Consider the following 12,542-nt stretch of genomic DNA (forward strand, 5'->3'; position numbering starts at 1 on the left):
ATTCTTCAGATATCATTGAAATTTAGTTCTTGATCAAGTGCATAACTAGATACGTTTAACCTCAAAACGCCGTGTACTCCATAGGGTAAATGAAAATTTATTTCTACACATCAAAGAATGAAAAATTAGATATAGAGCGCACACATGCCCGAGAGAGGTTGTAGTAGTGATCATGATACATTAATTTGAAATATCAAAATTTCGTCGAGGACATGGAATTGTGTTTCTCATCGATTACGAAAATAATTACATTCATTGTTTTACATTTTATCAAAACATTCTCTATTCTGTGTTCACATGCATATTTTTTGCAACCAGATTGATAAAAGGGCAATGTTTTCGTATGTAGCGTAAAAAATCGTATATTTTAAATCAAATGAAGGAAAAGAAGTTTAGAATAATCTGTTTTAAATCATTTTATTAAAACTGTAATACTTGCTGAAATATTTCAAAAATGTGCCGTATGGCTATATTCAAAGACTTTTAAAAATATCTAGGCATAAACTTGAAATCTAGAATTTCAGGTTGATCAAGCATGTTTAATTATACTTTTACCTCATTCACAAGTTGATTAATCTAGATGTTTTATCTCACGATCAACCGGCATTTCAAAGTACAACTTTAAGTCGGATTGGTTCTGAAGCAAATATGGCTGTGGATGGGAATCCTGCTACTTGTGCAATGACTGATACGATTGGTTCTAGTAGTCAACATGATAGGGCTTGGTGGTACGTGGATCTTGGTGACATTTACAGTGTATACAACATAAGGATACAGTTTAATGACATGGGGAAAGAATATGGCAAGTTTAAGTATTCAGTAAAGTAATCACCTTTCTTTATATTCGTGTGTCATCCTGTTTATTACCAAGCGATTTTTCATCTAGTTGAAAAAAAAGAAGAAAAAATATCTTCATTTATAACATCTTATCACATCTAAAAGCATCTTATTTTGCTGAAATTTATCTATTTTGATAATGTTTACTTCTTTGAGATGTTCACTTGCATACGAATTTAAGTACAATAACACAAAGAGTACTGTGAAAAAATCTACTATCTTTGAAAATTCATTGTATGCTAAATATTTGTTGCAATTTAACAAGTTATTTTAAATTAGTTCGTTGCATAAATCAAGGTAAGATTATGCACTGGTCAGATTGAATATAGCAAAGATGCTAAATTGCAATCTTTCAGGAAAAACTGTTAGGACTTTTTGATAATAATATGCAAATTATGGAATATTTATGGGATATTTGGATTTGTCGAGTTGATACTTAAATTCTAAAATAAATATAAACAACTTTATTTTCGATGAAGCTTTCAGTATTATTGAAAACAAATTCAGTCGTTGATTTATGAAAGCATGCATTTGTATGTTTCAAGCCTAAATAATCATAGAATACAAACTCTACCGGACGAATAGTTTCAAGAAGAAAGTAAATTATATCGTCCAATGCATATTCTAACACTAGATCTTGTAGTGTGCATCTATAAATCTCAGTACAGTTAGCATGCATAATGAAAATATTGGCGATAAATTGTTACTGAAAAGAAATACTTTATGAGAACTGGCGATTCTTTTTAGTTTACGAATATCAGACAGGGTGAAAGTATGTTTTCTTCATATAGACTAGTCATTTGTTGCAGCAGTCACCAGACTTTAGCAAATATGCTTTTAATTAATATTGAGGTCAACTATAAATTCCATTTTTTCAAGGAATTAATTAAGTTATAATTCTAGTTCCAATTACAGTAAAATTCGTTTGGTACGAACACGGATATAGCGAATTTATTGACATAGCGAAGTTTTTCGGGATCCCAGGCAAAATTCTCAACAAATTCCTGTATAAAATTTTACGGTTATAACGAACTCTGATATAACGAATTTATGGATATAGCGAAATGATTATGAGTCGCGTAGAGGTTAAAAATAATGTAATTTACATCTTTTATAACGGATTTTCAAAGATCTAAAAATCTGATATATTGAAATGACTTTATTTTCATTAAGTATTTTTAAATAAATTTCATAATAAAACCGTAGTTATCCAATGTATGTTTTATGATAATTGCTTCCCTTACTTATTCGGTAGTAATACTTGAAAGAAAAGGGGTATATTGCGAATTCGCTATAAATACTTACACGAGTTCGTTATTCGGATAGAACGAATTACGGATATAACGAAGTAAATTCACAGGTCCACAGTACTTCGCTATACCCGAGTTTTACTGTATAAGAATTTTAAGCACCCTTTGTAGTTTGTGACAATCCCATACATATTGTTCTATTTCATTGTTCAAACTATATTTGTATGATCGCGTGCTTGATTTATTGCTGGACAACTCCATTAAATTTCAATTTCATCTGGATCATAAACCTTTTCAAATATGTTAGCACTTCTTCATACTTTATAGAGTTTATGTGTAATAGCCTAATAAGTTCCTTTGAGTTTATGTCCCTCGATTACCTTCAAACATGAAAAAGCATCACTTAAGTTAATGGCTTCTTTATATTCAGCATAATTTATTATAATATTTTAATTTTATTATGAAATACATTTTTCGTTATGGAAATTTGGCTCGATCCTCCTCACACTGTATAAAAACTGCATCAAATTTTACTATATATTGTCAATTGATAGGTGCATCGCGATCAGTTGCTTGTTCAATGTAGTTGCGACGGAGTAACTAATGACAGAATGTATTGCAAGTTTCTTGAGGTAGTTTAATGCTCCTCACAGCTTGAAATTTTTAAACATTTCGTTTAAGGGTATTTTGTGTAATATCATCGAAATCACTACCCATATCAGCTAGGTTTATTGATTTACCAAGCTAAACCATTGACCCTAATTTAAGTATATTAACCCTTTAACTACCAGAGATTTTGCATTTTTTCTGCAAAACTGCATAAAAATTTCAAATTGAAATTTTAACATTTTCTAGTCACTTTTACATGAAGCAACCTATACATTTTCTGAAAGGTAAAATATTAAAGTATTTAATTATGCAGAATAAAATGACTTCGTGGTTGCCATGGCAACGAATGAGATCCATAATTGCCAAAATATGTGTTTTCATCCATTTTACATCACAGAAATACAAACCAATTTACAAATAATGTTTCCATAACAGAGGATTTACTGATACTATTGAAACAAAATATGCAAACAATTAGTTTTCAGTTATACCGGTCAATTTTATTTGATAGAAAGAGTTTATACAATTACACAATGGCTTTACAGCTGTCTGATTGTCGTAAGTATAAGCAATTTACAAATCGCTTTCCCTCCTACAGTTTTTACCTGACTCAATAAAAGAGCAAGAGTCACTTTGGGCCATTTTTGGCCCTGAGAATTTCTGAAAAATCGAAACTGCTCATTTTTGGTTGAAAATGCAGTATCTATAACTTGGACCCTTACTGACCGTGTATCTATTAAACATGACGTAATTTTCTCTTTAGTCAATGCATTATGACGTCATAAAATGCGTCATTTTACCCATAGTCTGTAAATTCCCTTAAAAATGGCCAAAAGTTGAGGTATGTTTTCGATATTTCATATAGAGCACAACCTCTGATCCAAAATATGCAATTACATAATGAAAGATCTGTTTCTGAAGATCACAAAACATGTTTTAAATTTTGGATGGTGGGCTGTGCTCATATTTCATTTCTTTGCTGAAGATCACAAAACATGTTTTAATTTTTGGATGGTGGGCTGTGCTCATATTTTATTTCTTTGCTGAAGGTAGTCAAATACGCATGTTTTCTGCAAAATTCAAAAACATTGCATTTTCTCAAAGCATGATTTTCAATACCTGGATTCTCAAAAAGAAATTTTGTTACAAGAAATAAAAGCACCAAGTCTCTACTTTATTTTGATACATGAAATGGGACAGAGGGTGATAGTCAATTAATTGACATAAGGACAGGGCCATTTTATGCATAAAGTGAACCTAGCTCTTTGGTACACTTTTAGAGTGTACTAAGAAAGACAATTCTTTATCTTAGTTTTTTTTTTTATTTCAATGAACAGTGTTGCCATGGTTACAAAATAGCAATTTTGAGAAGGGAAATTTCTATCAAAACATGGATATACTATATTCAACGCCCTGGTACACATTAAAATTACAAATATCAACTTTACAAAAATTGACATATATTAAATTTTGGTCGAAGGGAGAGGAGGTGGGATATTGCTGAACATTGTCTCTAATTCGTTTGTTAAATGTTGACTTGATGTCCGAGAATCATGCGAGAAAATATCTCGCCTTAAATACCCGATTCTTTTTCTTTTTGGAAAACCATGTGTTCTAGAAGAAACAATATTAATGCCCAGTCGTTTTTGACATCAAATTGTCACCCATTTACTTTCAGTAGAGTTTTATCACTGAATTAAATTACTTGCCTTGTTCCAGGGACCTGCATCTGAGAATTCACAACACCCTGAAATGTACTCCAACATACAATATCACTAGTTCATCAGTAGGTTTTATACGAAGGCCATGGGGAGAGTATGGCAAAGGACTACGCACACTAACTCTCGATTCCAACCTATATTTTACACCCCTTTATTTAATAAAAATAACAATTTTGCCATCATTTTTTTTTATATTGCAAACAAGAGTTCACTAGAGATTGAATTATATTACTGTCATATTGTAATTTTTGAAATTACCGGATTGAAGTAAATACAAAATTCCAATATTACAACTTGTCATATTGTAATTTTTAGCTTAACTGAACCGAAGGCTCAAGTAAGTTTTTCTGATCAAAGAGTGTCCGGTGTCCGTCTGTCGTCTGTAGTCCTTAAACTTTTCACATTTTCGACTTCTTCTCAAGAACAACCGGGCCAATTTCAACCAAACTTGCCACAAAGCATCCTTGGGTGAATTTAAGTTTGTTCACAGGAAGTACCGCGCCCTCTTTCAAGGGGAGATAATAAAGTATTCATGAAAATTTTGTGGATTCTTTTAAATATCTTCTCAAGAACGACTGGGCAAGAAAAGATGAAACTTATGTGAAAGTATCATGATATACTGTAGATGCAGATGTGTTCATATCATGACACCCGGGGGTAGGGCAGGGCCGAAAGAGGGGGTCGTACGAATAATAGGAAATGTTTTTAAAAATCTTCTGTAGAACAGCAAAACCATGATTACTCATATTATAATAGAAATATACTCAGGTAGTGTAGATTCAAGTTTGTTCCAATCATGACCCCTTGGAGTAGGGCAGGGCCACAACATGGGGTCAAAGTTTACCATAAGAATATATTGGAAATACCTTTAAAAATCTTCTACTCAAGAACAGCTAAGCCATATTAATAAAGAAGTATCCTCAAGTAGAGTAGATTCAAGTTTGTTAAAATCAAGACCCCCACGGATAGGACAGGGCCACAACAGTGGGTCAGAGTTTTACATAGAATATATAGGTGTAATCGTTAAGGGGCATTCGAGTAAAATGCATTGAAGACCTGAAATAATGGAATGACCTGGCAACCCTTGGAATGGACTAGCCACCAAAGGGTATATAAGCCAAGGCTTTGGGAAAGTCAGGCATTCAGAAGCTAGCAGAAGTGGGATGCTGAATCAGCAATAAAGAAGTTAAGGTATTCCATCCCTATATCAACAGATTAAATGAAATTGAATACAAGACAAATATGTAGGTGTTTTATAATCAGTATATTTAGACATAATACTCATTTATTACTGTTTGCATTAAGGGTGGGATGTGTCCTAATTTATGACCTTGAATTTTGGTAAGGGTTATCTCCATCTTTTTTAAGTCACCTGAGTCACTCAGGTGACCTATTGCTATCCGTTTTCGTCCGTCGGCGTGCGTCGTGCGCAATGCGTCGTGCGTTAACATTTACATATTTTTTGCTTCTTCTCTGAAACCGCTTAACCAATTTCAACCAAATTTGACATCTAGCATCTATCGGTGAAGGGGAACAAGAATTGTGAATTTCATGGTCCCTGCCCCCCTGGGACCAGAGGGGTGGGTCTATAACCACCAAAATTGCAATCTTTAAAAATCATCTTCTTTACTCCTGGACATCAAGCAGTCAAACTGTTGCCATAATTGTAATAAGCATTGAGCCCTTTGCCAAAATTGTGAAATTCATGGCCCCAGGGTCAGGGGTTCTTGTGCTAGGGTGGGGCTATATAGATCATATAGTGAAAGTGCATTAATTCTTTTAAAATCTTCTTCTCTGCTACTGGGTATTAAATAAAATAACTAAGTACATAGTTATGATGAGCAAGAGTGCCTCTTCCAAAATTGTGAATATCATGACCCCTGGGTCAGGGGTTCTGGTGATAGGGCGGGGCTCTATTGATTATATAGGGAAAATGCATAAATTCTTTCAAAATATTCTTCTCTGCTCCTGGATATTATTCAAACAAAGGAAGTGCATGGTTATGATAAGGAAGAGTGCCTCTTCCAAAATTGTGAAAGTCATGGCTCCTGGGTCAGGGGTTCTGGCGAAGAGGGGGGGGGGTGACTTTTGATTATATAGTGAAAATGCATCATTTCTTTCAAAATGTCTTTTTGTACTACTGGTTACAAAGCAAAAAATACAAGTGTATATTTATGAAGCAAGGGTTCTTCTTCCAGAATTGTGAGTTCATGGCCCCCTGGGTCGGATGTTCTGGTGTAAGGGTGGGGCTTTATTTATTTAATAATATAGTGCAAATGCATTTCTTTGAAAATCTTCTATGCTTCTGGGCATATTCGAGGCAAAAAGAGTAAAAGTTTTAATATGTAAAGGTATTTTTCCAGAATTTTGAACACCTGGACCATTTAGTCAAGTGTTCTGGTCCTTGCCAGGGCTCTATTAACTTGTATTCTGCTGAGCAAAGTTATTCCCCTTTGCTATTCACCTTTGATGATTAATCACTGTAAACAATGTATTTGAAAAATCAATAAAATACGAGCATTATGCAAGAATATTTATTGTATAATACAAAAAGTACTTTCATAGTTTTAATGATCAGGTAGAATTGGAAATAAGAGATAAATAAAAATGAGACAAAAATAACTAATCTTTTTAAATGTTCTTCAAAGGCCAAGAGAGGCCAATGTGAGAAGTAATAATATGGGGTTTAAAAGTAGACATTTGTCAATAGTCTGCATGGTAATAGTGATAAATTGTGGGCAGATAGTTACTAAACCAATTATTTTGTTGATGCTAATCATACTATTTTTCTTGCTTTTGGACAACAAAGCTTCATTTATCAGTTTATGGATCCTCTAAATTGTTGTATTGTACTCAGGTGATCGCTAAGGCCCTTGGGCCTCTTGTTATTTGAAAAATTGAATTATAAAAAAAAACTTACCTGGTAAAAAAATTCTATTTATAATGTTGTATGCATCCTCTCACCACAGTATTTATTAACATTCTTTTTATTTGAATATTTATTTTTAAAAAAGAAATCGCTTGTCCCCTTAGACTTCAATGCAATATTTGTTAATTAATTTCTGCTTAGTTAATTACATTTTTAAAACTTCCTCTTGATAAAACACTTTCTGCTATAAAATGCTTTTACATAGGAAATATCTTTAAAATCTTCGTCTCAAGAACCACTGAGCCATTATTAGTCATATTTATACAGAAGAAACCTTAGGTGTTGTAGAACCAAGTTTGTTCAAATCATGGGGACACAACAGAGGGTCAATTAAGTTTTCCAAAAGAAAAAATATAGGAATCATCTTGAAAAAATCTGCTCAAGAACAGCAAAGGCATGATTAGTCATATATTATTATAGAAGCATCCTTTGGTGGTGTAGATTCAAATTTGTACAAATTTAGGGTGGGTAGTGTGGGACCACAATGAGAGATCAGAGTTTTACATAGGAAAACATAGGATATGATTGATTGTATGTTGTTTTACGTTCCGTACAAGAATTTTAAAATCATATAGAGACTTCACCATATACCGGTGAGGGGCTTCAAATTTACCTTTACTCGGCACCCAGGGCCATTGAGCAATGGGGGATCTTTATCGTGCTTACGCCTGATGTGACATGGACCTCGGTCATCAAGGTCGTATCTGAAGACCCGCAACTTTCACTTCAAAGTGCTGAGCACATGGCGAAGGAACAGTTGCTACCTATTTTTTATCGAATTAGGTCAGTCGCGGCCGGGGCTCGGACCCCTTTCCTTCCGATCACGGAGCGAGACCTCTTCAGAATGAGCTATCATGACGGTGGAAAACATATGGAAAAAAAATCTTTAAAATTCTTCTGTTTAAGAACAGCAAAGCCATGATTAGTGATACTGATATGCAAGCATCCTGTGGTAGTTTAAGTTAAAGTTTGCCCCCTTTCCTTTAATACTGAATTGATTACTACTTCTTCCTAGCCAGTGAGCTCAGGTGAGCGATACGGCCCAGCCTCTTTTTGTATTAACTACCACCCGATAAATTCAAAAATTACAATATGACATTATTTATACCAGTGTCAAATTACTTTTGCTCTTAATCACAACTCTTTTTATGAGGGGTCTAGAAGATGTATATCCATTGAAATCAGGCTTTAACATCAAAAACATCATTTAAAATAGTACTCAGATTTTAAAATACTCATAGACATGGATAAATGATCCTTCATTTTTTTCCATATGTTTAACTCATGTAATTTATCTGTAATCATACCCCCACCCTCACCCTCAGGAACAACAAGAGCTTTCGTATGAATTTGTCAAATAATAATGCAAAATTGCTGTAAAAAGGAAAGGAGGATGTTTTAAAAATATTTTCCGTTGATTTTTATGGTGAAAAACACAAGTTTTTCCAAAATTATAGAGCGTAGGCATAGTTTCCGAATACTTCTGATTGTACTTTCATTAACATTTCTCAACAGCTTTTAGAATATTGTAAAATGGCGGTTTTTATATTCAAAAGAGCATTTTGTTATTTTCGCGCAATGTTCTGGCAAATATTTTACATACTTGCTCCGTTTTATTTCTGTTGTAGCAGTAGATTCAACTTTTCAGTTTCTTCATTACACGCACTTATAATCCCGGCTAATCTGTAAAGGATTAGGCAATGAGGGAGAATTTGTTAGTTTATCGCAATTTTTCCATTTTTATCCAGTTTAATATAGACACGTTCTTAACTCTGTGAAGACTGAAATATGAATTGAACACGAACAAAGAAACCTGAGTTTCCTGTGTGTTTATTCAGAAATTATTTCTATAAATATAGCAATCTGATTAAAATCAGTTGTTTGTTTGGCTACGTTTACGACGTACGATGTACTACTTATGATATATTTTTTCATTGTGACAGTTTTTTTTTCATCTTTTAATCATTAAAAAGGGATAACTGCGTTATCTAACCTGTCTCTTTAATACAAATGCACTGTTCCTTTCAAAGTACACCAGGTAATAAAAAAAGATTTATATTTTTTTTATTTTTCAATAATAAATCTGGAGATTAGGAAAATGGTAAGGATAATATTCAATTTTTTAATTAGTTATTACTACTACATGTAGGACTGACACAAAATTCGACAGGGATTTCTGATACAATGGGTGCACGCAATCTGGGCGTTAGGTGAAAGACTGTTACTCCATGTATAAAATATATCTCCCAAAAGCTACGGAAAATTCCTTTTATTACATGTTTATGGCTCAAAACGTGTCGTACATTAACTCTTCTTTATAAATAATTCATTTAAAAAAAAATAATCTTTTCCATATATCAAAAAGAGCTAGTTGTTTTACACTGAGCTCATGAACGATTTCATTGTGCATGTAAAACGTCAAATGACGTCTTAGTGCATTTTGTGTGTTTTACTCGTAAAAGTTAAAATATTCCACAACAAATATCTCTGTAATGGATGCAGGTACCTTATAATGTCCGGAATAAAAAAATGTTGGGCATATTCCCAGCTTTCAGGCTATGGCATTCATTTTTTTTTATTTTATTGTGTTTGTAATTTAGATAAAGCCAACAGAAGATAGCACAAAATCAGTCATTTATGCGTAGTTTTATCAACTTCCTGCAATGATATGCATATTCAATTCATGTTTATGATAATTTTTCAACATTGCACAAAAAATTTTGAGTTGAAAAAATGCTTAGTTTCTTCTTTAGTTTCAGAAAAGATCAATTGTTTTGTTGTAACCCGAATATTTAGAAAACGCCAACAGTTAAATATCTGTGATACTGGAAATGCGTCGAAATGCTACTCTGGGGGTTAAAGGCTTAACAGATTATTATAAAAAACTGGAAATAAATGTACAAAGTTTGGAGGTTGATTTTGAGATTTTTTACCTTTCTGATCGACGGCACTCTTACTGTGGCGCTAATATTTGAATGTTGCAAACCTATGGCTCTGATTTTGTAACTGTTGCGTTATAGAATTGAATTTAACTGTGGCGGAGTTAAACAGTCTATGGAAAACCCTGGGTGATACTTTCTCCTCAAGACACCTGATCATACCTTTGTTTCTACGGTGTAAGTTTTTGACCCGTTCACTATTCATTATTATTTGGTTTATGTGATTGATCCTTATTCATAATCTTCTTTGTTTACTCTTCACTGGGCACTCAGAACTATTCAGCAGGGAAGTCCTTTAGGGTGAAAATGCTTCCGTGACACGGGTAAAAGTGGATAGAAAAAATTCATCTATCAATAACTTTGAAAACTTTGATTAAAATTTCTTCGATGGGACCGAGAAAAAACTTCGGGGTATCCGAGGATTCGAGATATTGAGGGTAAAATACTTAAAGATAAAGTGCTTGGGACTTCCAAATCACTTCGACATATCCATGGTGTTCGAGATAACGAAGTTCAATTGTAATTTATTTTTAAGTAACTTTATGATAATATCGTATAACTGTAATGCCCGTGATCAATTAAAATATTGTGCCAAATTATGCAGATCGAGGTCATATATCGTTTTTTAAAAGGGGGGGGGGCAACCAGGGAAAAAAAAATCAAGCTACCCCCATACTATGTGCCTGATTGGTAGTCATATATTTCACTGTTAAGTGTCGTAGCATACACAACTTGAGGATTTCTTTCAAGGTGAGGGGTCCGAAAATTCTTGCAACGCTAATACAAGGTGGGCACATGCATTTAAACCAAATGTGGCATGTTTTTGTTAGGTACCTGTATAAGGAAAACTGCCTAACAATCTATGCAGTATGTTTATCCACTGCTACTGTTATTTAAAATAGCAAATGCCAAGGCTTTTGTCTTTATCAACAGATCTTGTTAGTTTTGATCTCTGCTAAACAGACAAGCCCCCCCCCCCCCCAACTCATCCCTGCTTAGAAAAAAAAAGATTAAACTGCACCTTTCTGTCAACTGAATGATTACTGAAAGATATGTAAAGATGACTGAATGACAAAGATCTGTCATTCACTCACCTTTTAGTCACCGCTAAATTCACTGAATGGTTGAGTTTCATCCTGTTAAACAAAATAGCTTGTATTGTTAATATTGTTAATACTGTGCATTAATTAGTTTTACATGTAAAAAATGCATAGATTCATCACATGAAAATTAAGTGGATAATTGTCCTCTATGAATAAAATTAATTTCCACATACCATCTTCTCTCGTTTTTAGTCCTGAGGCAAAGGGGAAGATTTGCTGGATTTTCTCTCTATCTCTCAAATTCAACTACAAAAGAAGACGGATATATGTGCTACAAAGACGGACCAGAGTTACCTCTATTAAATTTCACGACAAACTGTATCGGATATGGTCGATTTGTCATCTACTACAATGAAAGACTGAGTGGAGTAACGTATCCAGAGGGGTATGAATCTACTTCCTACACCCAGTTGTGTGAAGTGGTAGTGGAAGGTAAGTTTACAGAAGTCACTTTTTATAATTCTTGTTATTATTCCGGTTTCTAAGTTATGAAATATTTTTAACAGGATGCTCTAGAGGAAAGTATGGGATAAATTGTGATATGAATTGCCCCACTAATTGTTTTGGAAGAGAATGTGATATTGTCCGTGGAACATGTATGAAATGCAAGGCGGGCTGGGAGGGAGAAAAATGTCAAACATGTAAGGTGAACCTTCATTCTATACATATTAAGCGTATTTCGGATATTTGTAAATGGTTTTTAAATTATTGTTGTAAAAATAGCTTGCCCGAATGGATCATACGGTCAGGAATGTAAATCCAAATGTTCAGGACATTGCAAAGATCGAATTCCATGTAACCACGTGACGGGTGAATGTGTCAGAGGCTGTGTTGTGGGATGGACTGGGTCTTTATGCAATAAACGTAAGACTTCAATATTTAAATAAAGAAATGTCTTTCTAAAGAACGGTTACCTTTAATCCAATTGATTTAAGTTTTTTGCATACACGAAACACCTTTAATTGCAATTTTACTAACTAAAATGTTCATTTATATATATATATATATATATATATATATATATATATATATATATATATATATATATATATATATATATATATATATATATATATATATATATATATATATATATATATAAATCATTCTGAGCAAATCGAAAAATTGCATAGATAAAACTGTGTAAGAGTTTT

General features: G+C 33.3%; 1 protein-coding gene across 1 annotated transcript in view; it reads left to right on the top strand.

The window, feature by feature from the left end:
- Positions 1–585: 585 nt before the first annotated feature.
- Positions 586–12,542, top strand: part of LOC133193229 (receptor-type tyrosine-protein phosphatase alpha-like) — a 34,763-nt gene continuing 22,806 nt past the window's right edge. The window contains exons 1-4 of the mRNA XM_061329190.1: positions 586–802; positions 11,581–11,820; positions 11,895–12,029; positions 12,112–12,252. Of these exons, the coding sequence (XP_061185174.1) occupies positions 649–802; positions 11,581–11,820; positions 11,895–12,029; positions 12,112–12,252 (670 nt within the window). The 5' untranslated portion in view covers positions 586–648. The remainder of the gene's footprint in view (positions 803–11,580; positions 11,821–11,894; positions 12,030–12,111; positions 12,253–12,542) is intronic.

The sequence above is a fragment of the Saccostrea echinata genome, unplaced genomic scaffold, assembly GCF_033153115.1.
Source record: "Saccostrea echinata isolate AGI-Se365-2 ecotype Australia unplaced genomic scaffold, CSIRO_AGI_Sech_v1 ptg000027l, whole genome shotgun sequence".
Taxonomy (NCBI): Eukaryota; Metazoa; Mollusca; class Bivalvia; order Ostreida; family Ostreidae; genus Saccostrea; species Saccostrea echinata.